Genomic DNA, 19,356 nt, shown 5'->3' with positions numbered 1-19,356 from the left:
AATCCCCCCCCCCCAAAAAAAGTATTTCCAAAACATTTTACTCACATACGTTTTCAAACAGAAAACTTTTTTTTAAGCTCGTTTGAAATTGTTATTTAATGTATAAATAGCAATAAATGCTAACTCCAATTTATATTTATTGAAGGTTTGCAGTTACAATATAAAAATAATTTTGAAAATGCTCCATTGCGAAAAGTTGGAATAATTTATTAATTTTCTTCATACACGGAATTTACATTGATTTAACTAGATAAACATCTTCCTCATTATTATTATATATATGTGATATATATAATTATAATACCTTAACACCTTATATTGTTTCAAAACTTAATTTTTCTTCAAAACAAAGTTTCATTTTTTTCCCCTTTTTACCTAAAATATCTTTTCATTTTTCAGGAAGAAAAATCCACCCTTAAATTAACTCAAATACTTTTGAACTCAATTTTGAATACCTATTTACTTTAAAAATAAACGAACTTATCGGATGTTTATATTTAAAAAGTTTCCACAAAATACAACAGATGTCGCTGGAGTCTGAACAGGTTTTTTCTTGATCGATTTTATACGACAACTTTTATTGAAATGACTAAGCCTGTATAAGACAAGTATCAAGTGAAGTCTTGCTCATACATATTTGAATTCAAGTGTCCATAAATGGTATCGCTTTCTCCTTCCTCCAGCATTTTTATCACCAAGTGTCACTTTACCTTTTACACTCTCCCTCAATGTCAATTTTTCATAAACATATCCACATTAAAAAAAAATATTAGCTCAAGATCTTTACATTTTTTCCTTCAGGTAGCTTTTTTTTTTAAGCACTTAGTAGAGTAGCAATATTGATGGCTAAGCAATACCTTTGCGCCAAGGAATAACAGGAAATATCCAACATTGTTTGGCACAAATAAACAGATTACACGAGTTTCGAAGTTTCAAGGAACCCCTTTTTCAATCTAGAAAGGGGTTCCCAGAAACATGTGTATCCTGTTTATATTAATGGAGTTACATTTATCTAAAAAAATATTTGATGCAAGCAGTCGTAATTTCATGACGAGGCAGTGAGAAGCAAAGCAAATGGATTAAGTGCCAGAATCAAAAATTTGGAGATAAGCAGCACAAATGGTAGATAGAACACCTCAGTTTTAGGGCAAGAGATGATACTAGTAGACCTGGTCGGCTGTTATACAGCAAAGCTTAATACAGAAGAAAAAAAAAAAGAAATGAAAACCTATGTTGGAACAAAACTTTTAGTCCACTAACATTCCTTCGCTTCTCACTGCCTTATATGGGATAATTATGTGGAAAAGGTTGAGAACCACTGCATTAAATAAATTTTATATTCTATTTGAAATGTTAGCTTTAACATTCCAATTATTTAGAACTAAAATTTTCCTTTTCAAAACCTTGCAACATAGCTGTTATTCTTCAGAAATAAATAACTTCAATAAAATGTCTAAATTTCATTTGTGTGGTACTGCATGAATGTATGCAGATAGATTACTGTTCATAGCCTTTAGTGATAAAGCTAAAGCTTTAAGTGTTTAATTTAACAAGTAAGCAAGTTCAAGCAGTAAATAAATTAACTCGATCGTTTCGTCATTGAAAAATGAGAGTATTTTTAATAATTTTATTTTAAAACAACTATGCTTAAATGACAAATAGTACATTAATGATATTTTGCTGGAAATTCAACAAAAATGATATCACTGAAAGTCAAAAGTCTATGGCTCAAGCAGTAACAGACAGTCATTTTGATGATTTAAAAGAAACCTGTAAAGGTTTTCCAAAGAAATTGCAGCCATTTAAAGATTCAATAGCCAAAACAGCCTCGTCATAATTAGGCATAGTGACAAAACCATAGCCTTTTCCTTGACCTGTGCCTCCCTCCCTTATTACATTGACCTTTTGCACAGTTCCATATCTTGCAAACAACTGCCAGAGTGTTTTCTCATCTGTATCAGCACCAATATTATAGACAAAAAGAATATGACCTTCACTACCTACAGCCAAACCACCAGGCTGAGCAAACCCATAAGAATTCATGCCTCCCATGTTGTTGGTCATGGGGTTAAATCGGAATCTTCCTTGTAGTGAATGCCTAACTGGGCCACCAGCAGCAAACCTTCCTCCCATAGATGGGGCAAAAGGTGATGCAGCATAAGGAGAACCCAATCCACCTGCTACTGGAGGTGGACGAACTTTTTTGGCGTTGTCCTCTGCATACTTAATGGTCAAAGGTTCTGTACCATTTTCTAGAACTTTCCCATTCAACTCCTTAATTGCATCTTCTGCTTGTTTATGCTGATCATACAAAACAAACCCTACACCTTTGTTACGACCTCCAGTTGAATCTTTCAACAGACGACATTGAATAATGTCTCCGAAAGGTGCCATGACCGCCTTCAAATCATCTTCATTCATATGTTTTGGAACACCACGAAGATACAAATTGGCATTCTTGATCGTGTCACCACCAGGTCGAGAATAAGCAACCTTGATCCTCTTATTCTGCAGTTGAAACCCATTCAACGTTTCAATAGCTCTTGCAGCATCTAATTCATCAGCATATTCGACAAAGCCAAATCCATAACTGTACCCAGTGCTCTTATGGCGCACAATCTTTGCTGCTTTAACAACTCCAATGCTTTGGAAGAGATTTTTGAATTCATTATCTGTCAACATCTGAGGCAAATAGTTGACAATCAAGTTGTTTTTGGAGAAATTATTATCCATCTTCAAGATGTATTAGAATTTTCTTTCAATTTGTGATAAGTACTGCAAGAGTAAAATTCGATGTTTCCTCTCAAATCCTGAAAAAGAAAATGTTAGTTAAAATCAAACTGAAGAATAAAAATTTTTTTGTCAATGCATTAATTTTTTTAAATTAAGAAATAAATCAGCAACCTTTGCTGTAATAGTTGTAACACCAAGAAAAAAAAAATCACCTACAGAAGACAATAAGTGCATTAATACAATATTGTATATTAAATATTGTGTTGCTAGGACAGGTGTGGTTGGAGAGCAAAGAGGAAATCCAAAAATTCATCATTAAAACATGCAGAAAGGATATTAAAAAGGCTCTCAGTAGAAATGCTATCTAAAACTTTAACGAAAAGTATCAGAGTCTGATTTACTAACTCTAAGGATACAGCAAAAACTTTGCCATGCTTCTTCAGTTCATGTTCAATTAAATGTATCACTTGTTCTCAAAGAACAAATTTCAACTAGTAATTTTACAGGCGCGTGTCAAGTACTTCGGCCTATATTTAAACAAAGAAAATAATACAGTAGGTGCCTCTTTATGTGATCACTTTGGGACAAACAAAATTTGATATCAATAACCAAAATGAATCCAGGGCAGACAAAATGATTTTTTTTTTCAATTAAGAAGCATTTATTCTTACAGCTGCAAATTAAAATTATAATAACTCAACTAAACGCATTTCTAAATTACGAATTGCTAGGTTAGCAGAATAGAATAGCTCGTTTCCTTTGATTAACCATCCGGCTGATGCTAAAGTCTTTATTGCCCTTTTAAAAGCAAAATCTGCTTTTTGCAGCATCAACACACACAAACGCTTCCTTTTCACTGACATCTGTAAACCAATATCAAAGCAGATTCAACTTCACCATCTTTTCCAGCACGGTTTCGTTTGTTGTTCAAATTTTCATTAAAAGCTTCATTTTGTTTTCTTTTGAAAACAAAAAGACAAAAAGAAAAAAAAATGAAAATTTATAATTAAACATTTTTTAAATATGTTTCATATTACTTCATTTAATGCTACTATTGTAGAGGTTTAATAAATTATAGGAACTTTGAATTAAAATAAAATATTTTTTGAGTTATGGTTAAAAATAAAATGTCTCGTACGTAACAGACTTTTCAACAAGTCCATAAAAAAGCTCAGTAAGTTTTTTGAGGGTAAAAATAATAATATTATTTTAATAAAATTTAAATGTAGAGATTTTAAGCTTTAAAATGATGTATAACACTTCAGTAAAAGTAAAAAAAAAAATTTTTTTGAAGCTCTGAAGCCAAATACTGCGGAATGACCTTGTAGCTCTCAAGTTGAAATTGCATGTTAGCATTTTGTACAAAAACTTAAGCTTACATTTGTCTCATTTTTGATTCAGTTTCAATTATTTTTAATTTTTTTTATCGAGAAGTTTCATTTTAAGTTACAGTTTAGTTTTTTTAATTCAGAAAGAGTTTCAAAAGCATCTCTTATTTTTAGGACACAGGCATCACATACTAGAAATCCTGGCTATTAGTGTGTTTGAACCATTCTTTCCATCATCAGGACTATCAATTGCCATTTTTGATTGATTTAAAGACTTTTGGCCTTTCATAAACCGAGAAAACTACGAATCAATTGATAACACACTTTGGGTTATGTTTCATAAGAGAATGAAAAGCAGTGATTATAGAATAATCAAAATGATGTTGTACAATTATTTAGGCAACAACTAAATGAGGAAATCTAACTTTGCCGTGATTATTCAGAATTTTTGGAACCAACACTGATTGCTCTTGGTGAGGCTGATCAAGTTCCTTGTATACAGTGAAACCTGTGTAAGGTGACTACTTGCAGTGTACCACTTTAGTAGGTAGTCAACTTACAAAGGTTGATTTATGTGATAAAGGCTAGTTCCGTGCCCGAAAAAAGTAGTCAACTTACAAGGGTTTTCAACTTCACAGGTTTTACTGTAGTGTGTTTAGTTCATCTGGTGCTATCAGACGGATGGTAAAAGGCATTTAGTGCTTGAAGATTTTTTGCTTTCACAAGGAATTCAAACTAGCATCATATGAGATCCAAGCATTAAAAAGAATAAGTCTGCTCATGACAAGAATCTATGTAAAAACGTGGCTCAATGCACCGTATGACTTTCATCTTTTACAAATACTAGAACTATATAAAGAAAATGATATTGCTCGTATAGCACTTAAAAGAACAACTTTGGCATCTAAGTGAAAATTCAATTTGAGTAGTTTTTTTTTTTTTTTTAATCCTGTATTAAGGAAAATCTTATTGTTAAAGCTTTACAGCAACAAAAATCTAAAATGGTTTTTAGAAGACTAGAAGTCAAAAATATTACAGGGTTCATACACTTTTGGTTAAAAAAAGTTCCCTGACTTTTCCAGGTTGTTTTTTAGAAAATTCCAGGTTACTCACTTCATTCAAAATTTAAGTTTAAATAGTAATATTTTCAAAATAAATAAAATTGTTTAAAGCAGCGATGCAGAAGAACTGAAACTCTTCCCCTTAGATTTAAAAAAAAACTTGTTTTTTATTTTTCGTTTGTTTTTTTTGTCAAAATTTTAATTTTTTTTTAAACATTTTGTTCAAAATTGTTTACTATTTGTTGAAAACAGAGTACTTTCAACTTATTTTAGTGTTTCTTTGATGTTACGCATAATAATATAGCGTTTTGCTGTAGTCCTGCAGCAACCTTTTAGCATCCGCTTTTGGTTTACAATACTTTTTATTTTCTTATAAGTAGGTTACACGAAACATATTGAGCAAAATGCAATGCTAAATTTCAGTATGAATATGATTAATTTGTTGCATCAATCGGCATACCATGTAATGCATAGTAACAAAAATCAACATCCGCCAATTCATAGGCCAATGCCAATAATTTTTTTTTTCCACATATTAAAGGACGTTTACATTAAAATTTCAAACTTTCTTTTCCAGAAAGTAATAGTTAATTTTCAAAAATTCATAACTTTTTGCACATTTCATGTTATTATCAATATTACACATTGATATAAACGTCCAATTCTGTTTCTGGAAGTTTAAGTCTACTTCCATTGTGCAAACGATCAAATATGGCAACAAAGTGAAAAATTTAAAATAATTAGTAGATTTTTGGATTTGTAGTATAAAAGTAGTAATAAATAATTAATAATCCTTAAAAAACTACAATAAAAGCAAAATAGTCAGTATTTAGCACATAAGAGTCTAAATCAATTAAAACAAAAAAAAAATGTTATGAAGATTAAATTTTGCATTTTTCCAGAAAATAATTAAATTATCCGGAAAAAAAGGGCACAAGTTGTGTTGTTTTCAATAGTTTGCACTGCAATTAACATCCAATGCCGTTTTTGGGAACTTAGGCACTTGAAAAAGTCTTGTGTACTTCCATCTTGGGAATGACCAAATATGGCGAATATGTTTCACACGTAGATGAAATGATTTTCCGATCAAAAAATAACGATTTCCCCCGATCGACCCTCCCATCTACAGGTTGTGCTTCCGAAGCAGTAAATTGTCTTCTCTCCTGTTGAGTTTGCATAATTGCTGTTCACCTGATTTTTTTCCCCTTGGGAACTACTGAGAGCCAAAAATGGCGGCTGCTGAAGATTTTTTGGGTCGCCACTTCTTTCATTGCTTTAAAATTGTTACAATTTTTTTTTAATACATCGATAAAAATGAAGATTAGATCTTATAAAACGAAATTCCCTGGGAAAAGAAAAATTTTGGGGACACATTTGGAAAATTCCTTGACATTTTTGACTAAGTCATTTTCCCTGATAATTCCAGGTTTTCCCAGAGTGCGTACGAACCCTGAACCGAACAGAATGTTGTGGCAACCCATCTAAAAGTTTTGGCAGTAGAAAGAAATGCGTTCCCCTCACTGACTCCATGTAAGAAAATCTTCGCTCTTTTGGCGCATTTTTTGTTGTGAAAAAAAAATGTTCATTTTTCGATTGCAGTTTTTAAGTGCCAGCGTCGGTTTAGATAAAAATTAGAGTCACCCGGGGTAATTCCTGGTCAAAAAGCACCAACATTCAAATTCTACAAAATCTATCTAAGAGTTACTAATTTTGGCATGGAGCAAGTACAGTGTGATGTCCATCTTAAAAAATATTCATTTTATTAATAATGCATAACTAATTTGAGTAATTATAGTTAATTAGTGACCAGGATTTACCCCAGGGATGGGGTAATTCCTGGCCACTTCTGGGGCAATTATTGGCCACTCACATATTTGATACAAATACATAAATTTTTTATGCATATTATTGATACATATTATTAAAGTAATAAGTTTATTTATTTTATTATTTATAGCAAATTAAATGCTATACTTAATTGTTTCAGGGTTGAATACAAATTTATTCAAAATCAGAAACATATAGATTAATAAATACAACTTCAACCAAAATATTTTTTGTACAATTTGTATGCAATGTTTATTGCTTCTATATCTGCTGTGAATGGATCTACACCTTTCAAATCAATAGGTCCATAAAAAATATATCGAATGTCAATTGTCTCTACTCTATCTCGCTTCGGCCAGCGTAAATTTCCTGCTCCTCTTTCTAGAAACTTTACTGCCCTCCAATTTTGTGATATTTCCAACATAAAACAGATCTTTATCATAATATACAGCATAGTATCTAAGCTCTTCTATGGAATTCTGTATGTTTTGAATTACATTTTTTGCATTTTGCAATGATGATGTACTTTTATTTAACTGCATAACCATGGTTGAAATTTCCAGTGGTTCATCGGGATCCTGATCTATTTTTATTCTTTTTGGTACCCCGTTATTTTCTTGTCTTTTTTTCTTTTGATCGACATTTTCTTTTATTACTCTGTCACGTTCTGCGACTAGTTCCAGAAAATCATGATCGGTTATAACAGCAGCTTTGGTTTCAATTTTTCGCCGAACTTCTGAGCGTGCTACTATTTTTGGAGTTTGTCTAAACTGTGTGCTTAGCAAGTCTTCAAACGAGGTGGATTGGGACGGACTGACAATTGTAGATGTTTTGCCTATGCCAGCACTTGTAAAACTAGAAGCAATAGATGGTGTGTACTCTTTTGTTTGATATCCAAAAGTGTCCAAGTTAAATGATGGTATGCTACAGTCGCTTGAACATGTACTGCGGTTAGTTGAATCGGATGATGTACTAGCAATAGTCAACCCTTTATTAGGAGAATTTTGAAGTTTATAAGATGCGAACATTTGGGAACAAAACCTCTTCTCTGGATACTTTGTTCTGTCCTCTTCTCATCAACTAATTGAGTAAAACTTGCTTTACTGATTCTAGTTGCTCCCGTCATTCGCTGAACTTCCACAAGCCTTTTGTCCCATTGTGCTTTCAGTGGTCTAAAACAGCATTTATCTAGTGGTTGAATCGCATCTGTTGTGTGAGCAGGTAACTTCAAAATTGATATATTTTCATTACGTGCTTTAGTAATTAAATCCAAGGAAATATGTGTCTTATGACCATCATAGATTAAAAGCAATGGACGTTTTGATACTTGTTGACAAAAGATGTCAAACCAGCTGTTAAATATTTGCGTGGTCATCCAACCATTTTCACTGATCGCTAATGTCAAATTTTTATCAACATTTGGGGCTTTCCAGGTGCTTTGTAACTTTTTTCCAGAGAATATAATAAGTGGAGGATGTCTCTCACCAGAAGCACTAACACATGCCATTAATGTAACAGATTCTTGACCAGGTGTTGCTGTGACTCTGGTCAACTTTTTTCCTTTTTCTCCTACTGCTCTTCCTCTAGAAGGATCCATGAACATAGCAGTCTTATCTAAATTATATATGTGAGATGGTTTATCTATTATATCCAATACAGTAAGTTCTTTCTCAAGCAAATCGTAAAATTCAAATATAATAAATGGATTAGACAGGGGTCTGGCCAGAGCAAATTTGGGTCCGTTAACGGACCCTTCACAAAAATCCGATCAACCAAAACGGATCTTTCACAAATTGTTTATTGAAAGAGCAAATCTCAAATTAAAATAATACAGCATATTTAAAGTTAAATTAGAGGAATCAACTTATACAAAATCAGCTAATTTTGCAAAAGGAAAAAAAAAATCGGCACTCTTGTGATGCTCCTGCAAGCCATAAATAATTACTACCGCCAAATGAATATAATGCCTGTTGTTGGTTTCTTTGAAAGAAATTAACAGCTGAAAGTCAGTTTGGTTTATAATTTTGCTTGTTTGTTTTATGCAGCGGTGTTGTTGTAAACTTCTTTGGAAAAGTGTCAACATTCTCTGAATAGGCGTAATAAGCACTTTTCTCCCCACTCATGATTTAATCATCAATAATATACAGCGAAATGAATTTAGAACTACAAAGGATAGTATGGGTGGGGCGGATGTGATCGCTTCAGATAGGGTTACAAAATTTAAACTTATCGCCACTTAGTGTCTGGTGGTGCGATGTTAAACTGTTATTTTGGGTTTGAGTTATATGGGTTTGGTTTTTCGATACTAAAAAGGATAATTAACTTTAAATATACTTTTATTTACCGTTATTTTTTTCTATAGATGTCTACATTTTGAAAAACGCTATCTTTTTACATCCGATATGAGAATCATATTTCATTCTTTTTTTCAAGCTAACTTCGCTTTATTAGGATGCAAATAAATGAAAAGTCTCATTATTTTTGTAACAAAGCTTATTTCAAGTTTTTAAAGGGGAATTCCATTTTCTGTTATGAGTCAATAATTAAAATGCTAAACCGATGGTTTATTTTTTATTTTATTTATTTATTTTTGCTTCAACTGTGTCCAGATATTAATGATATGTTTATCATAGAACTCTAAAATGCAATTTAAAAGTAATTTTATCAAAAATATTTATTTTACAAGCCGTTTTTATACTTTTGATTCCTTCACTTTGAGGATTGCAATCTCTTTGCATCCGCTGTGGAAATCTGATTTTTCGAATTTTCGATGTTTAGTACGCTTAGTTAAGAGGTAAACAAATAAAATATTTTAATATTTTTGTGAAAATCACGGAGTTTATAAGGTTTGAACGAAACTCTGCTCTTAAACAGTGTCTTGGGTTAAAAAGTTAAATGCTTAACTCCTACCTAATTTTTTTTTCTTTCAGTTATTTTAAATACTATACAAAAAACATTTCTGGTATAATTTAACATGATGTAGAATGGTAGATAAATATTGATACTTGAGGGGTGCTCATCTCCCAGGGAGCGATGCCTCCCTCTCTACAAGTACTAGAAAAACACTCAAGAATGATATTCTCAACAGAAAAGAGAAAAAACACTCAACTTTAAGTGTCAATGATGCAGTTTCCACCACCTCAAGAGTCTAAACTTTCGTTTTTACAAGAAATTTTTTATTTTTTTTTAATTATTTGATTTTTCACAAAAATTATCGATTTTTTGCAAAATTATTTTATTTTTCACAAAAAACGGACCTTGTGAAAAATCCTGGACAGACCCCTGTTAGATGTCGCAATAACACGGGTCTTCTCCAGAGCACTGGGTTTTTTTGAACTAAGATTATGTCGAAACATAAACGCAGACAACCAATCATCGCCAGGCATATCATTTTTGAAGCGACAATATTTTTGTAAATGATTAGACAAAATATTGTCACCTTGTTTGTTTTTAGTTACAAACTCTGCCACAACATTCTTGATTTCTGTTCTAGTTAAAGGAAAACCCCATTTCGCCATACATTTTAAACAAGCTGCTAACTCATTTTCATTTTCAGCAGGAATGCTTATAGGTGTTCCTACAGAATTTACAGTACCAAGTTCGTTTTTTAAGTTTGACAAGTACAGCTGGAAACTTGATTTAGGTACATTCACAGCCTTTGCAGCTGCACGTTGAGTCAGATGCTCATTTTCCATTTTACAAATAGCTTCTTGAAACTTACTTTTTTGGAATTTGACATCTTTTTTTTTAACATAATTTCGCACCATCTTAATTTGAAAGAAACTGTTCAGGAAAATTTAAGTTCTAGACAAAATTACTAGTTAAAGTAAAATAGCTATCTACTTAGAATGATACTGGGCACATGCTTCTGGTTCTGTTTTAACAGGTTAAGGTCAGCAGTTAAGTGAATAGTACATTGCAGTTATAGTTAAGAAAGAGTATAAAAAGTTTATTGAAATTTATAAAATAATAGGATGAAATTTAAAAAAGTAAAATTCAGTACATTAAATATTAATCATTATTAGCTAAGAATGTTACATAGTAGTTACAGTTAACTTTGCAGTCAAGGCTCAAAGAGTTACAGATAGTTAAAATTAATGAAATATGGCAATAATAGGCAAAATAATAATGCATGAATGATAAAAAAAAGTACTGGCCAGGAATTACCCCAGTGACCAAGAATTACCCCAAGAAACAGGGGCAGTATTTAATGCACTCCTGCAAATTAATTAAAATAATAATAGCAAATCCTAGACTATTTTTCAAAAGCTGAAGTAGTTCACTATTCAACTAAAAAGAGTAAAAAGAAAAATATTTATGACTTAACAGTTGACCAAGATCTTTGTAAAAATGTATCATAAATAAGACCAATGTTATTTTACAGAAATTTAACAAGCCATTGCGAACAAATTAAAAAAAAACAAACAATAAACTAATAATTGAGTACGGAATTCCAATGAAGCTAGTTCAGAGTACCTTTGTGATTTTTTTCATTTTTGTGAAGTGTTCTTAAAACATAAAAATGGCTGTGACCAAGAATTACCCCAGAAACGTGCTGACCAGGAATTACCCCGGGTGACTTTACAACTTTTTTCGTGAAACCACAATAAAAACGAAGACTAGATCTCATAGTACTTAATTCCTTGGGGAAAAAATGGAAAAAATTTTTTGGAGGACAAAATTTGAAAACTCCCTGACTTTTCCCTGACATTTTTTGACAGTGTCATTTTCCCCGACAATTCCCGGTTTTCCCGGAGCCTACGAACCCTGTATTAAATCTTTTCGAAATAAATCATTGTCAGATTTTGTTACAAAACAGACTGAGTATCTTATTTGAATAAAACTGTGTACTTTTTTCTTTTACAAGCTGAAGCTCATACCTGGACTGAAAAAAAAAAGATGATTACAGGCAAGCTAAGGAAGTTACGTCTGCATTGAAGATAGTAAATGATTGTGCTGAGCGAGCAGTTAAATTAGCAAGTTAATTTAATTTACAACTTGCTAATGAAGATATCAAATAGTGGAACATCAAACCGAAAATTGGTGAAATTGCAGTTTAAAAAGTTAAGTAATTTTAAATTTTCTTCTAATTTTAAAAATCTGCAGAATTGGTGCAAAATTCTGTCTTTAGTTGGAAGATATTTGCAGAAAATCTACAGTTTCTGCAGAATTTTTACAGAAATCTAGAATTTCTGCAGAAAATTTGTCTGGGTTTTCCTCTCACACTTGAATCTGCGACGCACGTAGCAAATTTATAGCATTCTGCTTTGGGGCAAAGTACTGCTGCGTGCTGATATGGGTTCATAAAAAAAACTTATGTAATGTAAAAAAGTGTTTAATCTTCTAAAATGGGAACTTAAAATACCAAAATTGTTATAGAAATACAATTAAAAATGCAATTGGATTAGATTTAAATGATACTGATGAAACATTCTATCAGATAATGGTAGATTTTATTTTTGTTAAGCACAGTAGCATACATTCAAAAAAATTTCATATTAGGTAGCTCTAATTTTGTAAGCTCTATTTTAAAGTCAAAAGTTTCCTGGTTTCAACTTTCTAGCTTCTAAGTCTTGAATTTGATAACAAGAAATTGATACATAGCCAATTTTTCATAAAATATTAGCCTTAACATCAAGAATAAGACATTTCTCCCCAACTAAATATTAACTCTCACGACTCATGGAAGGATAAAAAATATAGCACTTAAAAGATTCAAGTAAAATTTAGAAAGCATACAATTAAAAAAATAACAGTTAAGAAGAAAATTAAAAAACAAACCAGTGCCTTTTTTGACATCTATGTTTTGGCACAAGGTTTAAAAAAATCTTACCAGAAAAAAAAATTCTCTCAATGAAGAGCTTCAAAAAAATGAGGATTTCTGGAAAAAAAAATCGTAAAGATTAAATAAAAACAAATTCAGAAAATATATTAGGTTATAAAAACTATCATAAATAAAAATGAATTCACCTACAATATTTCCTTTAACTTCAAAGACTTTTTTATATAAAAAAATTGAATTTGTAGATCAATAAGATACTTCTCAAAATGTTTTTCACAATTTATAAAAAATGCTTACAAACTGTGAATTATCATTAGTCGAAATGTGTGAACATGCATATTTAAGCGCGTTATACAACTAAAACTATTTTGATTTAATTTAAGGAATTTAAAATAATAAAAATTTTGACATCAGAGAAAATATTGAAGTGATTATTAAAACAAATATTAAAAACCATCATTAAGAAAATATTACTAAAAACAAACAATTCAGAACAGTACATTACAAAAAAACTACTAAAATTCAAATTGAGTCCAATAACCACTAGATCATTTTACCACTAGATTTAAAATTATATAGTCTGAACTCTTAATTGAGGTAAAAAAAAAGGTCTTAGTAATAGAAAATGTGTATTTTTTCAGTCAATCAGTTCATGAACTTCTACCATCAAATTTTATTAGTCCTTCTTTTACTTGTACATTTGTTTTGAAACAAATTATTTCCAAAGCAGAGATATATTAACTAGCGCTATTTCAGGGTTCCCATGGAAATCTTAAAATGAATCTTTGTCACTACCTGACTAGGACCTCACTAAACCATATAACATAGAGTAACTACCCCACTTTTAGTTAAGAAATAAAAAAAGACTTCCACCACAGTAAAAACATACTGAAACAAACTTTTGGAAACGAGAAACGGCACTAAACTAAACAGCACATCATATAAAAAAATGCCAAATCAACTTGGAAATTTTGTGTAGTAGTTGTTCCATACTTTTTTAAAGAATACACACAGGCAAATACATCACATTTCAAATCTTAATCAGGACTCATTAGAAACATGTAGTATGTAAGAGTTAATTGCTTCACAACAAGGTAAATTACATACAAGCAATGACAGCAGAGCAAAGTTCTTCTTATCAGGAAGCTATGCTATTTTATTGTTGTAACAACAAAGCGAAATATGAATCAGTATCCAAGATTTAAAAGCAAGTCACTGTATTTCTGGATAACATCCCCCCCCCCCCAAGTCAAAAGAAAGGGACTTCAAGGTAGAAATTTTATAACTGAAATAATGCTTTCTTCTTACTCTTTTATATGCATGTAAAACTTAAATACTTTTCAATAGTAATTATTTGAATAACGCAAAGATCTAAATTTCTCTATGTTGCTCAAGAAATACTCAGTAGGAAATTTGATATAAGTAATGCTCTCCAATGGTTAACATTGAAACAAAAAATCTCATTAATTGCCAAACAAGATAATGCCATTTGCTGCCCTTTACGTGAAAAAAAAAAATCTTATTGTGGCACCTTTACAAACCAAGCAATGTATTAAAAAAGTAACATCAAAGAAATTGTTAAAAGGATGTCTGTCTCGCCTGCATCCAGGAGATTCTACAGCAATTACAGCCTTGAAATTTGAGATTTGCATTGCAGAATTATGACTGAACTGCAGAATTTTTCTAACTCAAGTGTGAGGGGAAAACTTGCAAATTCCTTACTCAAATTTTAGGGTTTTCCGCAAATGTATTAACTGATTAATTCTGCATTATTCTTCAGATTTTGACATATTTTAGGTAAATCTGAAACTGTCTCATATCTATTGAACTGGACCGAAACAATGGTTCCAGTCACTCGTCTAGTCAGTGCTAATTCTGTATTAACTACCAGTTTGTTTGGCACTCTTGGCTTCCTTTTGAGGTTTTCCACCTCCAGCTTTGTCACTCCTATGCCGGGCTGATGAGTGCTACTAAGCAAGAAACTGCAGTCCTTGGCTAGCAGTGTATTTCATGTAAAAAATAGCTGTTGTACTTGTGTACTTGTTCAACGCCACAGATGAAATATGAATTTTATTTTAAACTGGAGATGAAACACAGTAAGTCACTAAGACAGGGTTGGCAAAAACCCGGGTTTTTTAAAAAAAGCCTATGGACCCAGGGTTTTTTTTAAATAAAACCCAAAAAAAAAAAACCCAACTAAAGCTGGGTTTTTTAAAAATGTGGGTTTTTTTTCTTTTTTTAGGGGAAAGGTGGGGGTACTCATAGCATATTGTAGCATAAGTATATGGACAAAGCACAAAAATTGTCTTGATAAAAAAAGCTGGAAAATTCAGCATTTTCTGAAAAAAGGTATAAAAGACGACAAAATTAAAGAATGGTGAAGTTTCAGATTTTTTTAGTTTTCATGACAGTTAAGGCAAAGTTACTTCTTGAGTGATAAAATCTATTGTTTATTTGTTCGTTTTTAATTGACAATTTTTTTTTTGTATTTTACTTTATTGTATTTTATTTTGTTATGTAAAACTACTGTAGAGCCTCAAGTAGTTTAAATCCCTTTTTACTGAATTCCAGCTTAATCAAGACATTTCTTTGAATTTTATGTTGCCTGTTTTTCTATTTCTGTGTACAGAGTAAGAAATATTAAACTTTTTTTTGTAAGATAATGAAAATACTGTACATCCTATTCCGTTTTATGTCCGACTATTTGTAAAACCTGTTAATTTCTAAAAAATATACCTTGTTTATTCGAGTTTTGTGACGTGTTGGTTTGCAGAAAATAATTCACATGAGACCCTTTTAGCTAAAGTAGTATCCTTTGTACAATCTGCAAATATTGAGAAAATCTGATGTGATAGGACTTAGTCAAGATAATTTGAGTTCCTTATTGACCAGTTGAAGGAAAAAAGTTAAATATATTTATTTAAAATCTTTGAAGCATTTTTTTAATGCCCTTAAGAGTTAAGAAATACTATTAAAGTTCAAAATTCATTTTTTATGTCCATTGCCTATTGTGAAGAAGAAATAAAAAAGAAGTTTAAATTGTAAAAGTATTTAAATTAATTATTTTTTTAAAAAAAAGTTCTCAGAAAATTTAAAAAACTCAAAAGTGGCTAAATAATGGGTTTTTTCAAAAAAACCCATTGGGTCCAGTCAGGCCAACCCTGCACTAAGAACCCTCCCAACTTTAGCTTTTATGCTAGAAACTTTTGAACCCAGCTTAAATCCTGTAGCCATGTAAGAAATAAGATTTTAAAACGTATCTGCTTGTCATTGATTTTTACCACATAGTTAAATTCGCAACTAAGGTTGCACACCCTTTAGAAATCTTACAACGTAGGGGGGGGGGGGGGTCAGTTGAGGTTGAAAATTTTTACAAAGTCATTGTTAATTAAAACAATTGAAACTGTATCAAAGCGCTATGAACTCGTCAATGTTTGGAGAAGCAAACGGCTGCTAAAAAGTGTTGCGAATGGAGATCGAGTGCAGGGCTGTGTATTTTCTGTGAAGAACAGCAGCTTGACAGAGTTCTGAAGAAGTAATAAATATAGTATGAATTAATCTTCTAGATCAATTTTGGTCAAATGAATTTACGTTGCAAAAAATGAACAAGCATTTAGCTTGGGGGGGGGGGGGGGGTCAAAAGATAAGGGTAGAGTCGAATATTTCCCATGAAATTCTCTTTGTATTTTCGAGTTTTAAATACAGTAAAACTCTCTAATGTGGACACTAACGGGAGAATTTTTTTGTCCGCAATAGAGAAGTGTCCGCAGGACGGGGGCTTAATAATGATAATTACCTTGGAATCAGGGAACTAAAAATTGTCCGCATAATAGGGGGGGTGTCTGTTAGGAGGGGTTTTACTGTACTTGTTTACGCAATACAAACATTCAAAGATAATAAACACACACAAGCACAATAAAGAACAAATACTAATGAACAATATTTTAATTCTGTCATCGTGGGCACCCAGTGTTGTCACTCCAAACCAATTTTGTATTTCCTGTTTTCGTTGTATCATATTCAAACTTGAGATCTGGCAACCCATTTTTTGGTTTTGAAAAATGGTAACAAAAATATTAGCGTTCTTGTAGAATTACGTTACGCATACGTTAAGAAAAGAGTTGTGTTATATATTCATCTTCAAGATGTACGGATCATAAGATCAAAATGAGTCATCTTCATCACTGTAAATATCTTAATCAAACTTTCTTTCCTGTGCTGTGAAATAAATTGCGTTTAAGAACAAAAGCCGAGTCTGTAGTTACAATACCCATTTTAAATGCTCCTATGTAGACAGTTTGACAAGCAACTCTTACAAAAGCTCCCATAAAAAATTAATGCCTTTCACTTATGTTTGAATTTACAATGCCCAAAATATATATACTACTGTGTAAAAGAAATCTCATGATATAAAATACATTTAAACTGGCAAATCAAAAGACGCATGAGAGACCAAAAACAAAATGGCGAAATTGAAGAGTAGGATTTCCTTACAAGTAAAATAAGCAGAACATCTTAAAATTAGTACAAAACAACTCAAAATGCAAAATTAATACTGAAAAATTACATACCATAAGTTTTGCTTCGAAAGGCCTCGCTTAAAACAGTAATGCTGCGGAATATAAATCGGGCACAATCGACAAAAGCCGGTAGAGAGAATTGCAATCGCAATGGCGTGATCGAACAATGACGTAGAAAAAGTGCGGCGAGCTGTAGTTTGCTCAGTTACAGTTTAATTGCTGTAAGTAAAAGCCGAAGCTTTTTCTTTTTTTTTTTCAAAGAAAATATATTTTGCCCTCGAAATCATATAGTTATAGCAAAAGTTTTTATCCACAGTTCTTTCCCATCAAAATTACCATTATGAGGGGTGACTGGTGTAACTGGTTGCTCAACGCAAACGTACCCTCTGCTTCCAGTAAACTGCATCTACTACGACTTTCACTTTTCTGTTTTGTTTTGACGGTTTTGACATCTAAATTTTGGAAATCTGCATTTATGAGTTTTTGTGAAAGTTCATAAAAAATTTCAACTTAGATTGAGTAGTGTCAATCAAAAAGTCGAAGTTAAGTTTGGCCAGAGAAAACAGTTTTATCTGAAGCTAACTTCTGCGTCAATGAAATATTTATGAATATCTTTGAGTGTTTAAAGCAACGGCTAAAAAAAACAGGTACTCGTTAAAAGCTCCCGCAGAAAAAATTATTTGCTCCGAGAAGTATTCGAAGATATTAGGCATATAATTCATTTGGTGGCAAAATTTAGATTTCCATGAGGCATAATTCGGCAAAATTTGGAGTTCCATTCATCAAATTGAGAGTTTTCGCAGTCCTTAAAATTTAAATTCGAGTGCTTGTCATTTGGGCGGCCTATCGGCTGGCTATCATTTGGGTAATTGGGGACTGGTCTATTGCTCCCCCCTCTCCTTCCAAGGTTTTAAACTCATAGTAATTCTAAAATGATAGCAGTATAAACACAAATAAAAACCAATAACATTCTATTTTCAATGGGCTCCTAAAGAAGATGCATTAAACTTTCAAACTCTGATAAATTTACTACAGCCGAACTCTTCGGAAAATTTAAAAATTTTAGCAACAGTCAATTTAAACTTTTGTTTGTTTGTTTTATTTTAGAGGGGAGGGGCAGCTGCCCTTTCTTACCCCCCTCTGAACGCGCCCATGGAAATAATTACACTATACATGAGGTGCAACTATTGCACCAAAATATATTCCCCCTGTCTTACTATGCGGAAAAGTTAATTTTCTTACACTCTATGCTAATTTTTAACTTGAATGCTATTTTCCCTCATTCTGCTATGTGAGATGGTCCAAAGTTTTCACTTTGTAGTGCGATTTATTCTTGATCAAAACTTTTATTTTCACTTTTGATGTTTCTTTTCAGACCATCATAATAGGACGGTAGATGAACCAGAAACATGGAAATTGTACTCTGAGTGGAAAGGTTTAAATAATGCAGATGGTTCTTCTATTCCAAGATTTTATTTTAAAGTAAATTTCTTCTATTTATATCCAAATACGTAATTTAATATTAATTTATGTTTTCTATATTAGATTAATTAATGTAAGTTGTTTATGTTTTGATTGCTTGCTATAATTTTATTGAGGGTGGATCTATCTTCATGTTTTGGAGAAAAGGATCGTCCACAAATGATGTCGCGCTTTGAGAGGAGGTACATGAAATAATGACAGTTGTGACATGAGGGAGGAGAGAGGGTGGGACAAGAAGTGTGACATCGCTTTTTTATAACAATACACCTATGAAGAGCAGCATGACAAGGGTTTTGGGTAAGGTGAAGTGTGACAAAGGGGGAGGAGGCCAAATTTGATTAAAAAAGTGATATCATTAATGGAAAACCCCTAAGTCATTATTGAAATATGATCTTACAAATTGGAAGGGTCATAAGCATTATTTTTACATGGACAGGGGAGCTGGGACTCTTTTCTGGCAATTTCATTAAATTTAAAAGCAAAAATTCAGTATTAGCCCAGTAAGCAAAATATCTTGCCTCTGTATTGCATAAAGGTTGCAGCTCAGGAAAAATCATCTTGCATTAATGCTGCCTCAGTATTGTTATGTTACTCCATTTATGCCATCAGTAGGCTGCCACAAT

The 19,356-nt window shown here is 32.0% G+C and overlaps 2 protein-coding genes across 3 annotated transcripts in view; one reads left to right on the top strand and one right to left on the bottom strand.

Annotated features, from left to right (window-relative positions):
* Nucleotides 1-1,600: 1,600 nt before the first annotated feature.
* LOC129217379 (ELAV-like protein 1-B) lies at nt 1,601-17,416 on the bottom strand. Of its 2 annotated transcripts, XM_054851669.1 has the most exons (3): nt 17,303-17,416; nt 12,783-12,830; nt 1,601-2,810 (listed from the first exon to the last, which is right to left on the bottom strand). In XM_054851669.1, the coding sequence occupies exon 3, from the start codon at nt 2,731-2,733 to the stop codon at nt 1,747-1,749; it is 987 nt and encodes a 328-aa protein (XP_054707644.1). In that variant the 5' UTR covers nt 2,734-2,810; nt 12,783-12,830; nt 17,303-17,416; the 3' UTR covers nt 1,601-1,746. The 2 variants fall into 2 exon arrangements, with proteins under 2 accessions (XP_054707644.1, XP_054707645.1); XM_054851670.1 differs by lacking the exon at nt 12,783-12,830.
* Nucleotides 17,417-17,697: 281 nt separating this feature from the next.
* The window catches only part of LOC129217378 (serine/threonine-protein phosphatase 2A regulatory subunit B'' subunit gamma-like), a 40,649-nt gene continuing 38,990 nt past the window's right edge, over nt 17,698-19,356 (top strand). Inside the window, exons 1-2 of the mRNA XM_054851668.1 lie at nt 17,698-17,898; nt 18,627-18,733. Of these exons, the coding sequence (XP_054707643.1) occupies nt 17,856-17,898; nt 18,627-18,733 (150 nt within the window). The 5' untranslated portion in view covers nt 17,698-17,855. The remainder of the gene's footprint in view (nt 17,899-18,626; nt 18,734-19,356) is intronic.

Source organism: Uloborus diversus, chromosome 2 (assembly GCF_026930045.1).
Source record: "Uloborus diversus isolate 005 chromosome 2, Udiv.v.3.1, whole genome shotgun sequence".
Taxonomy (NCBI): domain Eukaryota; kingdom Metazoa; phylum Arthropoda; class Arachnida; order Araneae; family Uloboridae; genus Uloborus; species Uloborus diversus.
Note: the sequence above shows the minus strand (reverse complement) of the source record. Positions and strands in the feature narration are given on the sequence as shown.